General features: G+C 41.6%; 1 protein-coding gene across 4 annotated transcripts in view; it reads right to left on the reverse strand.

Annotated features, from left to right (window-relative positions):
- Positions 1–18,239, reverse strand: part of COP1 (COP1 E3 ubiquitin ligase) — a 102,553-nt gene that overhangs the window by 58,413 nt on the left and 25,901 nt on the right. For 2 of the 4 annotated variants that reach the window (XM_028732341.2, XM_028732339.2), the window contains exons 9-12: positions 17,975–18,032; positions 14,753–14,867; positions 13,260–13,395; positions 150–293 (exon numbers count right to left, since the gene is read on the reverse strand). In XM_028732341.2, the coding sequence (XP_028588174.2) occupies positions 150–293; positions 13,260–13,395; positions 14,753–14,867; positions 17,975–18,032 (453 nt within the window). The remainder of the gene's footprint in view (positions 1–149; positions 294–13,259; positions 13,396–14,752; positions 14,868–17,974; positions 18,033–18,239) is intronic. The other 2 variants (XM_028732340.2, XM_028732342.2) reach the window with 2 other exon arrangements.

The following is an 18,239-nucleotide window of genomic DNA, read 5'->3' on the forward strand; positions in this document are numbered from 1 at the left end:
GGCTAATTCCAACAACAACAAACTGACCTGATAGGTGCTTATTGGGAATAATGACATACAATCAGAAATATGGGTTGGAGGTGGTTATATTACCATATATGAACTATCCCTACTTTCCAAATCACAGTCAAGAGGCAACAAACACATACCTGATTTTGGAATTACAGGTCATTTCATTCTCAGGATAGTGAATATCAACTGCATCCTGGATGACTGTGCCATATTCATAGACTTTAATCTTCTTTGTCACCCCAGCAATAGCAAAATAGTCACAGTCTCGATCAAACTCAATACTAAGAAACAAAAATGCAACCAGAAAGAAAAGCGTAAGACACAAACCAAACAAAGCATATTCCTAGCTTATTATTATTTTATTTAAATTTATCAGAACAATAAAAAACTTTCAACATTGGCATCATTTAAAAAAGACAACAAACCTTATATCTCCTATGTTCGCTGAAACCTCCTCTCACCTATACCATTAACTAGCAAACCCCTCCCTAAATGTAAATACACTTACCGTATTTTTTGCTCTATAAGACTCACTTTTTCCCTCCTAAAAAGTAAGGGGAAATGTGTGTGCGTCTTATGGAGCGAATGCAGGCTCCGCAGCTATCCCAGAAACCAGAACAGCAAGAGGGATTGCTGCTTTCACTGTGCAGCGATCCCTCTTGCTATTCTGGCTTCTGGGATTCAGAATATTTTTTTCTTGTTTTCCTCCTCCAAAAACTTGTGGTCTGGTGCGTCTTATAGAGCGAAAAATACGGTAATTAAAAATGTTGAAGGATGTTTAACCAATGGAGAAATAAACAAGAAGATGCCTTGAGTAAAAAAAAAAAATAGGGGGTGGGGGGAAATGGTGTAGGAAAAGGCAATGTTGTTCTGACTTTGTCTGCTCTTCAGCATTATATAAAATGACACCATAGCAGGCCCACAGTGGTTGCTGGAGAATATCTGGCACTGACCTGACCAGGTTAAGCCATGCCTTCATCTAGCCAGTGACTCTTTCTGAAATGCTGACTTCTCCCACTGTGTGTGGTTCCACAATAGTTCTCCTGCAGCTGGAGAGCTTTATGCAGATGCTCCAGTGTCCCCCCCCTCCGGTTTTTTTCAATTCCTTTTTACCTTCCACATTAACAAATACCCAAATGTCAAAGCTGACAGCTCACACTGTGAAAGTACAGGGGAGGATTTGACCTGTGGTGTTTGAATAAATATGCTGCAGGGCAGCTGTCAATGGATTTCTTTTACAATTAAGAGTCCAAGTACACCTCCTCACCCCCCCCACCCCACTCCCCATACAGAGAATGCCACTTTTAAGCTGGAAGAGCTAAATGTTAATATAGGGAAAGAAAAAAAGGAGCAACTTGGGTAGATTCTACACTTTAGCCAGAGAGGTAAAATCAATTGCACCAAAGCTTCAACACACGACATCCAAACCTGCAAGTGCTTTTCAAAAAGCAAGACCTTCTTAAAATAGTTGTATTTTGTGCAGCATGAAGGCCAAATAGGATATTTCCATAAACACATGCCTCTCAATAAGGACATATTCTACATCTAGTTTCCCCCTTTCCCCTTTGTAATATCTCTTAGGACTTGTCTAATGTTCTGATAACGACATCCCACATTGTCCTGCTCCATGCTATTGGCAGTCAGGAACGAGGAGCAGGTAACACTGGAGTGTTTTGATTTCATGACATAAGACAAGTTATGGAAGGGAAGAGGAAAACTCTACAAAGGGAAGCTTTTTTCCTTGGGGGCAGTTGTGAGTTTATTGTAATGTCTAGTTTGGCTACGGTTAATGCACAGAATAGCACTGTAGCTTTATTTGGGGGGGTGTTAGGGGAGGGGTAGTACCTCTGATGGGGGGCATGTCATGCTCCTTCTGGGGTACTTTGACCACCTTTGATCCCCAGCCTGCACTCAGCTCTCACCTGTGGCTCCTAGAAGCTGTCAGCATGTGACAGCGGCCACACCCCAGGAAACAGCTTTGACTGGCTGGCTAAACCAGGTGAGGAGAGCCAATGGGTCTCAAATCCTTACTGAGTCAGGGACTTCCCCTGCATGCGAAAACAGGCTCCGGCAGATTGAGTGGATGAGACAACATATTGAACCTCTGCAAACATACGGGTCTTTCATGATCATTCTCCATCGTGAGTTGAGAAAGCATCCTTGTGGCTACACAATGTTCCACTGAACCAAATTACTCGGCCACACCTCTGAAGTGGGAAAAATAGCCATCCAGTCTTGGTTACTTAGCTACAAGCCTGGGGTGCCAATCGCAAGAGAAACACTTGTTCTCCAAGTTCTGATCTTGAAGATGAATGGTGCCATTTGTGAGGTACAGATTAATGCCTCAGAGAAATAACAATGATTACAGTTCAATGCTGATCAGGGAAAAATTAAAGGGGAGAGAGGTATGCTTTCAGGATTAATTTGTAGACGCTTCCTAGCAGAATTGCATTTTGCAGTGCACTTGATCGCCTCGCAGTGTTTTTCCTTGTCAACTTACTCTGAAAGGGTTTTACAACCAGGAGCCTATTCTACCACAATGGATTTATTTGTACCACAATCTTAATTGAACTGCTGTGTCAGCTACTGTTTCTTGCCCTGTGGATTGTGCTATGGCATAACTAAACTGATGTCAGCTATTCATCTACTTGGATTCAATTTATACCCTCAGCCTTCTGCTGCTGAAAGAGAAATATTACCATGTCTGGTAAAAGTCCGTGTTATTAGAACTGAAAATCCTCTCTTACCTGAGGAGATTTTGTTACTGTTAGACATGTAAGCTTTGAATAGTTATATTCCATGCTCTGTATTTTCACTCCCTAAGAAGATGTAACTCGTCAATACTAAAATTAGCATTTAATGATGTGCCCGCAAAACTTAATGGGCTATCTAAAATTATTTCTAAGAATATAAATAGTGTGCATATTAACCAATGACACAGTTTGCTTGAAGGTCAGAGGCCTGAGAGTCAGAGACATTGCAGGGGTAAAATCAACAAAGAGATAAATATTCATCTGCTGAGTAGAAGAGAAGAAAAACCTTTAGTATGCACGCGGTAGCTTATTTTAAAACGGAGGAGCTACTCAAAGTCCCAGTTGTTCTGCCTCTATATATAAATAGAAGAGAATTAAAGGTAGCAGTTAGGTCCATTCACAACTGCATAATGTCCTGAAGGAAACTCTACCTGAACAACCTGTTTTGCATAAAACAATACATTGGAGAAAGCATGAGCCAAAGAGACATATTGTGGGCTGGCTCAGACATAAGAACCCTTGACATGCCAGCTTCAGCCCTTGCATAGCTTCAGAGATCAAGGACTGTTTGCTGACCGGTGCTGCAAACAGGTGGCACATGATGCGCTGCCACTTAAACAGTTACAGTTATCTTGGTGGTTCTGCAACCGTCAGGATATGTGACGTGTAGGTATGTGGCAATTCTATGAGGACAAAAAAGCACAGAACTTGATACTAAACTTAACAGGCAGTATTCTGAGAATCTCACCAGCCTTTATTTTTTTTAACCTTGTTTAGTCCTTACCACTGCAGAGACAGAGAGGATGTAGACAATATATGCTGAAGTAACAGAAATGGCAAAATAATAGTTCTGTTGGTTAGGAATGAGGCTTCTGCCCCTCCCACAATTAGTAGGACCAGAACAAGTTATGAATAAAGAGCAAAAACTGAAGAGCAAATGCAAAGTTAGCAACTGGGCAAGCTTGATAAATCTGCATCATTTATATGGGGCACATAATTTTAAATCTTCCTGGTGGAAAATTGGATTGCCTGGGAACTTTTTATATTTTTTTTAAAGAACACAGCACTGTGGTACTTACAGTCCAAAAAGTAAGTTTGTTTTGCAAATTAGCAAGCCAAAGTTCATGCATTATACAAGGACCATATTGTTTCTTGGAGATGAAAAAGATGCCCTCCTCCAAATGAACATCTGCAGTATCTTGATATATACTTTTAAATAGGCTACAAATTAAGATTAAATGTTTAAAAAATCATTTAATTATCTGCAGATGGAGATTTCTCTGAAGCTTTAACAGCTTTAATGGGAGATGGCATCTCCTAAATATCAGGGGCTAAAAATTATCAGCTAAAGCTAAATAAAAGAGGTCCCACTGGAGGCTTAGTGGCTTACATTTATTAACTTCCTGAATTCAAAGTATGCAAATTTTATCCCTAAAAATTAAAAATCTCTCAAGCATACACAATAAAGTTATTTTTTAATTCATCATAGAACCATTATAAGCAATGCCAGGGAAATCCATAATGAGACTATTGTTTTGACAATCAAGATGCAAAATACCAGAAAACAATTCAAGAAGTCATTACAAACACTCTTAAGAATTGCCAAGCCAGTTCTGTTAATTTTATGTTATACTTTGAAGTGTGAACATGCTTTAGGACCATTGTATTTTCTAGACAATACTTTGGAATGGAGGCAAGGTGTAGGCCTGCCAACTGAAGCCTACATAAATGGCCAGGTCCCATAAGTTGGCACCATCTAGAAGCAAGGGCTTCACAATGAACTACCGCTGAACACAGCACTGCACATAACTGCCAGCATCTACATACTAACAGAAAACTCATTCTCTGAGCATGAACCATTTTGTTGTCAAAGCAGTACCATTCACACCTAAGCATTGGCAAGCCTGAGTGAACAGACCCTGTAAGCAGTGTCCACAAAATAAGCAGTGTCCACAAAATTTGGCTAACAGCTAAAGATCTGAGGTTGCCAGGATCTTGTCCCTCTTTCTCCAAACAGGTCAACACACAGTGTCTCATTTAGACCTTTATAGTCTAGGACTAGGTCAGTGTTGAGGAACCTGCGACTAGGGCTGGGCAGTACCTGCTTCCCAACATTGTAATATATCACCAGCTAAACCTCGTGATATCCCAAAATATTACAATGTCGGAAAGGGGGAAAGAAGGTGGGAAAGAAGCAGGCAGTTGCCAGCCATGCAGATGATCAGCACCACCATGATCAGCTTCTGCGACTTCCTGGCAAGGCTGGGCAGGCGGCACTGCCCCAGGTGGGGCGCACCAGCCAAGGCGCCACATGGCATAACACTGTGGAGCCCTGAGGCACCGCCGGCCTCCCAGGAGCCAGCAGTTGCGGCTTGCCCTGGCAATAGCCTTTCGCTGTGCAAATGGCAGCTACCAGGAACCACCCTCCAGAGCATCACGCAAGGCACAGGAGGCGGCTCCGTTCTGCTCAGCGCTTGGTGCAAGGAAGGGAGCAGCCCACTGACACTCACATGGCCAAGGAAAGAAATGAAGGTGATGCCAGACTCCTGAGGCCGGTGGCTGGCCTGTGGAGGGAGCGAGTGGGCAAACATCAGGTGGCCTGGCTGGGGTCTCCGGATTAAAGCATGCAGTGCTGGCTGCAGCCAGGGGTGAGCAGGGATTCACAATACATTGCCTGCTCTGCAATTCTGAAATCACTCTCGCGATTTTAACTTTAAGCTGGTTTCAGGCAATGTATCGATACATCGTCCAGGCCTACCTGTGACCCTCCCAATGTTGTTAGACTACAACTCTTATCATGCCCGACTATGCTGGCTGGAGCTGATGGTGCCTGGGCCACAGGTTTCCCACCCCTGTCCTTAGTAGACCTTTGTGCTATCACAGTCAAGTCAGTGTGCTCTTACTAAACCTCAAACGTCTCTCTTATTCTGGCCCAAGGACAGTTATTTCAGGGTATTCTTCTAGCTATGCTTCAAGACAGCTCTGGCAAAACATGTATTTCAAACTAAGCTATTGAAATCAATTAGAAATCTGAACTGAAAGACCTGACACCCAAATCCACTTTTACTACATTAAAGAAATATGATGTGCCCTGGGGTCATAGAATCATAGTTGGAAGGGACCTTCCTGCCAGCTCCTCAGGAGAGTCCTCACCCATCTTTACACCCTGGCATCCCCTAGTGCACTGGCTTTCAACCTTTTTGAGCCCACGGCTCCTTTGACCAACCACATTCTTTCTGCGGCTCCCCTGCGACATACGAGGGAATCCCCACTTACTTTGGAGTTCCATTCCGGGCTACCATGTGGGGATTCCCTTGTTCTGCCCCTGCCCCTTTTGTGTGCCACTTTCAGTGTGTGTGTAAGTGGGAGCATGTGTGCCAGTAGTTCACAAGTGGGGACTCCCCTGTACTTGGTAAGAACTTGGGCTGTTTTGTCATTTAGTAGTTTTGCCTATCCTTTTGTGAAGGATTAAAATTTAAGCAGTACAGCTTTGAAAAGGCTTAAAAAAACTTATGAGTCATTCACCGCCCTGCTCAATGTTCTTTTTGTAAGGTGGCATCCAATTAAAAAAACCTGAAACATGATTTCTAAGCAGCCCCAACTGGCAATAACTCAGGCCTTCCCTCAGCAGCTGGGATCATAGAGATGGGCTAGAGAGGCGCACACTCAAGCAGCACTCTTTCAAAGACAACCAACATCACATAGCACAGAGATACATGAAAATGTAGAGAAGCACATCTTATTTGTCTGTTCCGAGTAGAGTTACCGGCTTTGTACTGGAAACTGAGTTTTGTTTTCATCTGAGGAAGGGAAATTAGGATGAATGGGGACTGGTGCTGCTCACGGCACCTCTGACCATCATTCAAGTCACCCCAGGGTGCCACGGCACACTGGTTGAAAACCACTGCCCTAGAGTTATTTGGCACCGCTGGTCAACTCTGACAGGTGGGTGGGGACTACCCACATTTGAGAATCCAGAGTGTCATATTTCATTTCCAATGAACTCTCTTGGCTCCCCAAATTGGCTTCACAGACCAAGCCTGGCCCACAGGCTTGAGGTTCCTCACCTCTGCCCTAGAGATCATATGGCAGATGATTAGCTAATTTAGTATTCGTGCCCCACTTTTATCACCAGGATAACTGACCATAGAATAGCCCGCCCAATTATTAGCTACCTCCATCAACGAAATACAGAGCACCAAAGGCAAAGATGTAGGGTAAGACACTACCGTTAATTCAGAATTCCCTTGGATCAAAGCACACCAACTGTACTTTTATCAAACTATTTGATATTTTAACAAAATAAGCAGAATCAATTTAAACAATTAAAGGTTGCTCTAACTTCTGAACTCGCCCTAACTGCTAACAGAGGCAGGTAGATTCTCTTCACAGGAAAAGGAATATAAGAAGAGTTCAAGCATTTTAGGTATTTTCCATAATTTAACAATTAACTTTCTAACTTTTACTGACAAGGAGGTATGGAAACAAGGAAATCTGTACCAGTCGCAAGCCAAGCACAGTAAAGTAAGCCTGAAGAAAGTAGTCCAAGAGGAAATACGGATTTCTCTCATGCATCTTCTACCCTATTATGAAGAAGTTAAAATCAGAAGTGAGAGAAAAAATGCTCATGTCATAGTCTATGATTGAGTACTATGGCAAGAGGCTGCCATTGTACCTTCCTTATTCCCACATGGAACCCTTTCCCAGTACCATGGAGACCAAAACAGAAAAATGAGCCCATATGATGTCGCAATTTTAACATTCTATATTTTCCCCTCATTATGTAACTCAAGATGGCATACAGAGAGTTCTCCAACAGTCCTCCTGCCTAACCACTGAGCAGACCCAGACCTGCTTAGTTTCAGAAAGGTGGTGGTGCCATATCCCATCAGAACATACACCTCAATCACAGCTTAAGCAATCAGTTCTTAGTGTTGAAAGCATAGCAAAGAGAAGGGGGAAACCATGCATGTATTGCCAAGACTGAGAAACAGGCCCTGATGGGGTGCCATGTCCTTTCTTTCCCTATAGCTCACTAATGAGGTTGTGGTTTTCTGAGCACGTCTGAAATAAAGTTTTGCCATGTGTCCTTTAGGCCAACCTAACATTCTGCCTACGCAAGAGTAACGATGTGTACAGTTGAAGCACTTATTGAAAATCACTGTAAAACTTTGCAATGAGTTTTTATCCTTCTTTGTAGGCTACATTTCTCCAACCTAAACACACACTTTTGACCTCCTGTGCCACACACATTAACAGCTACTGAGAATATTCTTAACCGCTCTCAATAAATACAACTTGCTAGTATCAAAGGACATCACAGTAGACCAGTTATAGACCTGTTCTATCAGTTACCAGTGCAATTTTAGAAATAATTTAATTCTGCCATACCCTTGAACCTCTCTACTTCAATTATTTAAATAAATTCCTAAAAATCATTGTCATTCAAACACTGCAGATTCTTTATTCATCTTTGATATGTCTTAGTACTGACTTTCACCATGGGAAAAACATTAGAAGTTGTTTAGCTGCATTAACTGTAGACCAGAATCCAAATAAGCTGACATTTTTACTCATTTATCAAATTTCTGAAGACTGCCAGTGTGCTCAGTTATCAGTAGGCCAAAATTGTATGTGCAGACTCTTATGTTCAAAAGTTGTTTTACATACATGACATAGTAAGTGTGTATGCCACCATCAGAATTACAAGAGGATCTGTCCTGGAGTGTCAACACAAGGGGGCTTGTGAAGAAGGCGCAGCAGAGACTGTACTTTTTGAGAATTCTAAGGAAAAACCATCTTCCACAGAAACTGCTGCTTGCCTTCTATCACTGTGCCATTGAGAGCGTGCTCACTTATGGCTTATGTGTGTGGTACGGAAGCTGTACTACCCAGGACAGGAGGGGGTTGTGCAGAGTTGTTAAGGCAGCAGAGAGCATTGTTGGCTGCACACTCTCCACCTTAGAGCAGATTTATGCCACAAGGTGCCATAGGAAGGCACTGGACATAGTAAAAGATCCATCGCATCCTGGTCACTGTCTCTTCGAGCTCCTGCCGTCGGGACGGAGATACAGGACGATGAAGACAAGAACAAGCCGTCTTAAGAACAGCTTCTTCTCCAGAGCGATCTCGGCCCTGAATGGGAAGCCTGGACTTTGAAAGTCATCTAATCTTCCTTGCTGTATTATACTGTATTGTTTTAATTAGTGTTTTTATAGTGTTTTTATAGTGTTTTGATTTTGTGTGGAGTGCCCTACCTGGGTGGATGGAGCAGCCAAGTAATTTCGTTGTCCCCGAGAGGGGGCAATGACAATAAAGATATTATTATTATTATTATTATTATTATTATTATTATTATTATTATTATTATTATTATTATTAAATGCACCTAGTGAGAACTCTCAGCCAATTTCTGGTCCCTGACCCATCTATACAATACATATGTTTGGTACAGACAGGTATTTTTGTCCACACAACAACAACAAAAATGTAATGTGTGAAATAGCTTTTAAGACCAATTCCCCACCACCACCACTATTTATATACAAGGTGTTCACCATATCTTTCTAACATTTTATATTGATTTTATATTATTCTAGGTAAACCTGAGGACGCGGGTGGCGATGTGGTCTAAACCACTGAGCCTCTTGGGCTTGCCAATCAGAAGGTCAGCAGTGAGTCGTCTGCGACTGGACTTAACTGCCAGGGGTCCTTTACCTTTAGGTCAAAGGTCCTGTCAAAGGTCCTTTACCTTTAGGTAAACCTGAAGCATATTTCAATTGAATTTTATAAAAACCCATTTTTGATCTTTATTTAATATCAACATTTGCTAAAATGGTCATAGAATAAATTCAGAAAGAAAGAATGCCTCAAATGTTCCTTTGTTGAGCCAAAGTGCTATGGATCTGCAACAGAATGAAATTTCTACTGAGAGGCTGGATACAGAACTCATATTCCAAACGATACAATGCTGATTCCAAAGCAAACAGAGGTTGCCACCTTGTGGGCTGGTAAACTACAGCTATTAATTAAATGATATATTGTTGTTATACTTCTTGTAAGATCTGCTACAAAAGGTGAAAACATGTTTTGGGAATATTTTAAGAAGCATTAAATAGCATTCTGCCTCTTCTTGCAATTTATTTGAAAGGGATTGAAAGTGTTTGCTGCCAATAAAAGCAGCATGTAACAGATGTTATCCCATTTACTCCATCGTTCCAAATTGGCTGGGGTGACCAATGCAACTCCAAATCCTATGCAGTAATCAGAAGGAAATCATAGCAGCAAAGCAATAACAGCAGAAATGGGAAACTGGAAATAGTCAGAACTTAGCAGGGAAGAGAAAAGAGCCTCATGATTTAGCTTTTCCATAGGAAATAGTACCTCCTCTCAAATGCATCTTCTGATCTCAAAATAAAAATGGGAGAACATGCTAGTGCAAGTCTTCTTGGAAGACCTCATCCCTGCCTTGCAGGATTTTCTCACCTGGCCTGAGAGGGCAGGACCCTGACTGACTCCAGCTACCAAAGGTGAGGCTGCTGAACAGACTATTGGGATGGAGTATTGTTTAGAATGTTTGGGGGGGGGTTGTTTCTGTTATAGATATTAATTTTTTGCATCTTTATTTTAGATCTTATTATAATTTATGTGAAAACTGTTCGATCGGCTGTGTACTTTTGATGTTTTATTTATTGTTTATGACTACTTTGTTATGTTTGTAATTATGTAATTTTTTATGCTGTAAGCTATCTTGAGCATGGTTTTAACTATGCATACAAATAAAATTATGTATGTATGCATGTATAAAGATTCACTTGCAATACTGCTGCTTTCTGTTAATTTACTGAGTTTCTTAGTCCCTTTTTGGTCACAACTTGACACAGTTTGTGGTTGTGCCACATGTCAGCCCCATCTCTACCCAGAGTGACTGCTCTGTTAGCCAGCCCTCAGGCCTGAGAACGCTGCTTTAAAATGCCAGGTTGCTTTTACATAATATCTCTCTCATTCATGACTTGATTGTGGATGAGGAGGCCGACCTGGTATGTATTACTGAGACATGGATTGGTGGGACCTTTTTTCAGCCAGAACTTACTGGAACTCAGTTCCGGCACCTCTTTTTCTAGAAAAATAGCACTGTGGATGGGTAAACAGAGTGGGTTTGGTCTTACTCAGCTGTGCCTACCCGGGTTCTCAATGCAGCATCAGTTTTGAGGGTTGGAGTGGGGGAGGGGCTGTATTCCATCACTCTCTCCAAGGTTCCTGCCTGCTTGAGTGGGAATCTAGAGTGAATGTACCTGGCATTGGGCAATCAGGACATATTAAGGAGTCTGCTGGTTTACCACCCCACCACACTGCCCAGCAGTCTTGCTGCCTGAGCTGACAGAGGTGGTCTTGGAAGTGGTCTTGAAGGCTTCCAGACATCTATAATGTGGGAGCTGAAGGTTTCATGGCAGCCATGACAAAAATGGGGCTGTCTCAACATGTCACTGGCCACATACACATGGGAGGCCACATCCTGGATCTGGTTTTCTCAGCCGGGCAGGAAGAGAGTGAACTGAGAGTGAAAGGATATTAACATCAGTCTTTTATCATGGTTGGATCGCCTCCTGCGGAGTTTTAGGTGTCCAGCAGCTTTCCCCCTCTGCAGAGGTAGGGGACCTATTAGGATGGTGAACCCTCAGAGGCTCAAGGATCCAGTTGGTTTCCATATGATTCTAGGGAATTGTCCCATCTAATATGACTGGGGTTCCTGCTGAAACACTGCCTGATCAGTGGAATATACAGATGGCTCAGGCCATTGACACACTTGCCCAAGCACCCTTTCCCACTTGACAGAGCTTCGCTGGCTCCTTGGTGTCGAGCAGAGCTGAGGGCAATGAAACAGACAGGGGAGACAGCTAGAGCGCAAGCAGAGAAAAACTCCAAGTAAACGTAAGCAAAATTAGTAGGTGCTCATTATTGAGCCTATTTATAGTGACAGTGAAGGTGGCCAAGGAGACATACTTTTGCTGCTTCCATTACATCCCCACCGGGTCAACCAGCAGAGCTTTTCTAGGTAGTATGAGGCCTTTTATAGTCTGACCCAAAGAAGGTGGCAGAACAGACAAGGGCCAATAGTGACTTGCCTGCAAAAAACTGCTGGCATCCATCCCAACCAGCACAGCAAATGGTCAGGGATGATGGGAGTTGTCAGTCAGCATCATGCTGACCTATCATCCCAAATTTAACATGTTTCGTGCAGCGATCCCTCTTGCTGTTCTGGCTTCTGAGATTCAGAATATTTTGTTTCTTGTTTTCCTCCTCCAAAAACTAGGTGCGTCTTGTGGTCTGGTGCGTCTTATAGAGCAAAAAATACAGTATGTCCATTTAGTGTTCTCAAACATGTTTTTGATATCTAAGTAATGGACACCACAGCATTTTTTTAAAAAAAGATGTCCTTCAAAAATTTATAACAGGCAAGCTCTTTCAATCATTTTTCATTCTTCCAATTTCTTTTATGAAGTTTCCTTATCTTTGTGAATTTCTACACTAGGAATTGTTAATTTAGTTGATTGAAAAACCAACATAAAATGGTTCTGCGACTTACTGACAAATTATGGATTTAACAAAAAACAATTTAGTTGGCATTAAACCATTTTCTTATCAATGTAACTTCACCATGTCTACATTTACACCTCATCAGAAAGTTATACTCATTTGTTTTAACAGCATGTTTGGTTCAGCATTTTGAATCCTCCAAGACAGAGCTATTACTGAAGTTGATCATATTACTTCCTAATGCCTAATTTAGCATCTTAAAAGAATTCAACTGCAAGGTGTTCAGAACGTTATGGAGAGAGAAAAAGTTCTCCCAAGATACTCAGCTTCAAGCTTTGTCAATTTACTCTTCTAAAATAAAGTTGACATTCTAATGGAAATGCTCTACTTACAGCATAACAGGGAAGAAAGGGGAAAAACAGTGAGCTGTTTAAAAAAAAGCTGAAGTACCCTACAGGCCAATTCTGTCTGTTTCTGACTGCAGGTTAAACATGTGTTGAACCAACTATATATATATATATATTCTTGCTAGGTAGATTGGAATTAGAGGAGATGGCATCTTTAAGATTTCAGAGTTTTAAATTATTTGTTTGTCTTTCATACACACAAACAGTATTGAATATCTCCAAATACTCAAGTTTCTTCCTATATTCACTGACCTCCCAACTCAATTCAAACATACAGCATTCTTTTCATTGATTACGTTCCAAACTATTCTACTCACAGCAAGTTCTTGCTGCTATGCTAGTGCCTCATTTGGCAAATTTAATTTCAAGCCCACTCACTGATTTACCAAGCTTAAGAAGGAAACCAAGAAAGAGAAATTGTGGGCAGCATTCATGCAGGCAAAATATTGAGGCCAAAGATAGACCCTCAAGTAAAGGAAGAACTTTGCCTGACCCTATGAAGTCCCATTTAGTAGAATTTCTAGCATGTCAACAACATTACGTTTATTACCTGGATACTATGCTGGATCCATTGTAGAGGTCACTAGCATACGACAGTGTTGCGAGGGGTCGGACAGAATTGTAGCGAGTGAATTTGGATAGACACTCCTGAAATTCATCCAACTGGCTTGAGGTTCTGCTGTCATCTACAAAGGTAGGAGGGGGGGGAAGGAAAAATAGGATTTTTAGATGGTAGAACACTCAGGAGCATCAGTAATTAGTGCAACTGGTACATTATTCAGTGACACATTTTCTGACATCCTTAACCACACTAACATTCTGACAGCCAAATTCTATTCCCCCCCCCCCACATCACTTAGTTCTGAATAGTCTTCAAAAAAGGCAGGTGCACACAAATCACATTACAGCAGTCTAACCTGGATATTATTAGTGCATGAGGCCAGGCCCATCCTTTCGAGATGGAATCACAGCCTAAGCAGATACTACTTTCGCTGTTGGTTCAGCAATGGCAGCAAGTTCTTCCACCTGCACCCTTCCTGTCTCGTTTTAGGAAGGGAGGAAAAGGAAAGCCTTATTGGTGGTGCAGGGCAGATGACAGGGTGCCCTACAGCACCCCCACAAAAAGAAGTCACCCTAATTCATACACCACTTCCCAGGACAGACATGAATACAGGGACAGATGAAAACAGAGTAGGAAAGGCCACGAAGAACTTTGAAGTTAAAGAAAGCTAATCTATGCTGATTGCAGATAGGGACAGGAATCTATGTCGGGAATTTAAAAGAGGAGTCAAAGAGGTGAATGCTGTTGGCAGTGAAGTTTTAGATATAGACATAGGTAAGGAGACTGAGTTGGCACAAGAGAAGGCAATTAATATACTATTTTTGAATGTTTTTAAACATTTATTCTACTATATGGTTTCTCAAGATGGTTCATAGTAGGTTATAAAATATACGTATATAAAAAATCAATCATAATGAAAAGCTGCAATAGTCAAGGGAAAGAGAAGACTAGAGGTTAATCTGAAGTAATTGTGGGTGGGGGTTGAGAGAAGTCTGCCGTACTGTACAGTAAGTCAGACTGAATTTTGGGGACAAAGCAGGGATGAATTAAATAAAGACAAAGCTTTGTATCTGGTTGACAGGGTGAAGGGCAATAATATGAGCCAATGGAGAGAATTACAGTGGAGCCTCTGGATATGAACTTAATTCATTCCGGAGGTCCGTACGTGCCCCGAAAAGTCCGCATCTAGAAGCACTGCTTCTGCGCATGTGGCAAAACCCGAAAGTATATACTTCCGGGTTTGCCACATTCGCAACCCGAAAGTTAAGTTACCTGAGGGTTCACTGTAATAAGGAATTGGAGGGCAGACAAAACTACAAACTAGAAACAAATCAATATTATGGCCGTGGGTGTCTTGGTCGCCTAGAGAAATCAACCTCGGTGAGTGGCAAATTGCCATGCTGGACAGGAGAATACAGGTAACTGGATGTATGGTAAAGACACAGTTAAGTACCCTATTCAGTAGCTAACAGGTATTCTACCTGATACTCGAGTCATCCTGGTGGAAAAGTAGCATTGCTCCAAATCTTCAAAATGGGCTGTAAGCCTCTTCCTCCTTGATGCTAGCGTACTGTTATACCAAGGCTGCTTCTTAGCCTGAAAGAAGGAGGGGGAGGAGAAAGGCTGTATTCAGAAGCAACTCCTTTGGCAGATTCTACTGCTCAACGAATAAACAGTAGAAAGACATTTCAGATATGCGAAGAATCAAAATAAGGGTTAACATTTGTATTTGCTTCTGATTTTGTCAGTGGTCCACATGGGACGTCTTTTACCTATAATCCTTTTGATATGAAGGTAATAATTACAAGAGATCTATATTTATGCCTCAGGCATAAGATTTGTAAGAGAAATATCACACAAATCAAAGATCACAGTATTCCGGTGAACAGATGACACAACAGCAACTTCTCTAATTTCTTGTCATACCACTACAAAAGAAATGACACCCAGCTCTCCAAGTTGGGGGGAGGGAATGGAATGTCTTTACACTAATCACTTTCAAGGAAACAAATGACCAAGAAAATACTTCTTGAGCTCCCTTTCCCCCAAAGGCAACTTACGGAACTACAATACAGGTTACATACGCTTCAGGTTACACACTCCGCTAACCTAGAAATAGTGCTTCAGGTTAAGAACTTTGCTTCAGGATAAGAACAGAAATCGGGCTCCGGCGGCGTGGCAGCAGCAGGAGGCCCCATTAGCTAAAGTGGTGCTTCAGGTTAAGAACAGTTTCAGGTTAAGTACGGACCTCCAGAACGAATTAAGTACTTAACCCGAGGTACCACTGTACTAACATCAAAAAGCTAATAAGAATGACGGATGAGTAAGTTCCACTTTGATTTGTATGGAATTTGGTCTAAGGTGTGCCCATTTAGAACAAACCTCAATCCATTCTATCTGTACTACGGTATGGGTTCCAGGACCACTTCCAAATGAAATCAATCCACCCCTTTGATCCATTAAAGATATAGTGTTAAAACAAGCTGATGTCACACAAAAACTGAACACACCTCCAAAAAGATTGCTAGGTGTAGTTCGTTCAAAAGTCAAAGCAACACTGAACTCTAAGTGAACCAGAAGACTGCAGCTGCCATGTCTTGCATGATAGTATTGTACGATGTACCTTTGTATTACAACAAAACTAAGAACCTGCTCTGTTACTAAATGATCAATCTGCCATAATGCATTTTTTATAAAATCAAGCTGCTTCACATCACACAGCCTGTTTTCTTCAATGATCTGTTCACTCTCTTGCTTACTATGCCATCTCAAGTAGTTATATTCAGTATACAGCAGGAAGTATTCAGAAAAACTTGTTTAGGGCCAAACTAAACACAATGTAGGAAATATACATATCTCTCGCAAGTATCTGAAGGGTCAATAGAGAAACCCAGACTGGATGAAGATTCTTCTTCTTCTTTAGCAATCACTCATAGCCGAGAAAGATTGTCTTCCATAAACACGATTTTAACAATGAGTCAGTAAGTGACTGTGGAGGCCACATGTCATTCCACAGTGGGGACATTGGTTTCCGGGCGGGAGTTGATCACGGTGTGGATTTGCAAAGCATGCCTTCCTCTTAGCACGTTTCTCCCTTGCGTCCTGAGTTCGAGTGTCTTCAAAGCCAATGACACCTTTGGTAAAGGCTGTTCTTCAACTGGAGCGCTTGCAGGCCAGTGTTTCCCAGTTGTTAGTGTTTATACTACATTTTTTTAGATTTGCCTTGAGACAGTCTTTAAACCTCTTTTGTTGACCACCAGCATTACGCTTTCCATTTTTAAGTTCGGAATAGAGTAGTTGCTTTGGAAGATGACCATCAGGCATCCACACAACATGACCAGTCCAACGAAGTTGATGTTGAAGAACCATTGCTTCAACACTGGTGATCTTTGCTTCTTCCAGTACACAGATATTAGCTCGCCTGTCTTCCCAAGTGATATGTAAATTTTTTCGGAGACACCATTGATGGAATCTTTTGAGGAGTTGGAGATGGCATTTATAAGTGGTCCATGTTTCACAAGCATACAGTAAGGTTGGTAGTACAATAGCTTTGTAGACATGCATTTTGGTTTCCCTGCGAATGTACCGGTCCTCAAACTCTCCTCATTTCAATCGGGAGTAAGCCGCACTCGCAGAGCTCAGGCAATGCTGGATTTCGGCATCAATGTTGGCCCTTGTGGAAAGATAACTGCCTAGCTAGGAGAAGTGATCGACATTTTCCAACGTTACACCACTGAGTTGGATTTGTGGCGCTGCAGAGGGGTTATTTTGTACTTGTTGGTGCAGCACTTTGGTTTTTTGGATGTTGAGTGATAGGCCAAGCTTTCTGTAAGCTTCTGCAAAGATATTTAGGTTGGTTTGGAGGTCATCCTCTGAGTGTGTGCACACTACGTTGTCATCAGCATACTGAAGCTCTATGACGGAAGTAACAGTAACCTTACTCTTTGCTTTCAGCCTGCTCAGATTGAAGAGATTTCCATCTGTTTGATATATGATTTCTACTCTGGTGGGGAGTTTCCCTTCGACAAAGTGTAGGATCATAGCAATGAAAATAATGAATAGAGTTGGGGCAAAAACACAGCCCTGTTTAACACCTGATCCCACTGTGAATGGTTCACTTTAAGAGCCATTGTTATCTGTGATTGGTGATGATCTGAAGGGTCAATAGGGAAACCCAGGCTGGATGAAGATTAGGGCACTAGATAAGTGGTAAGCAAAACCTTCCCCACTGCACTGTTTTCACAATGAAAATATCCCCAAATCTATTTGCTCCATGAGACAAAATATATACACTCTTTCCCACAGGGCAAACAAATGTGAAGAGTGCCAAAATAGCTAAACTGTGGTTAATTGTAACTATGGATAAGGAAAACAAACCAGCTTCAAAAAGTATGGTTTGAAATTTGTATGTTTTCACTTGCCATATTTAAGACTGTCTCAGTATAGACAGCACAGCAAGCTGTAGCTAATAAAAAAATAACTTCTCCTTTTAGCTGCATCAGAGGAGGGGAGAACTGTGTAAGTCTAGGAAGAGACTAGGCTTATTCTTGTAACTATGGTTTAGCATTATATCCTGATCAGCATATTTGAAAACTTTAAATGCTCTGCATTTAAATATTTAAGAACATCCATATCACCCTCCTAGATTGAGCTGTCTGAGGTCAACTTCCACATCTTTGTACATGCCAAGGTTATTTTCTTACCTGGGAAGTACTGCTAAATCCAGGAGGTTGGCTGTATTCTGTAGAATCAATAATGCTACTGAAAAAATAAAGAAAATAATCTACATAAGGAGTTAAAATATATAGTGCAAGTCATATACATTTTCCCCAATGTGCAACTTTTGTAGCCAGAAAAGTCACAGTGTCACCATTTGTCATCAGGGAGCATCTCTACTCAGTCTACCGTCTACCTTCTCTACTCTTCTACCTTTCTAGAAGCTAGTAAATGGCATTCCAGTGCATCTCC

The sequence above is a fragment of the Podarcis muralis genome, chromosome 5 (genome assembly GCF_964188315.1).
Source record: "Podarcis muralis chromosome 5, rPodMur119.hap1.1, whole genome shotgun sequence".
Classification (NCBI taxonomy): domain Eukaryota; kingdom Metazoa; phylum Chordata; class Lepidosauria; order Squamata; family Lacertidae; genus Podarcis; species Podarcis muralis.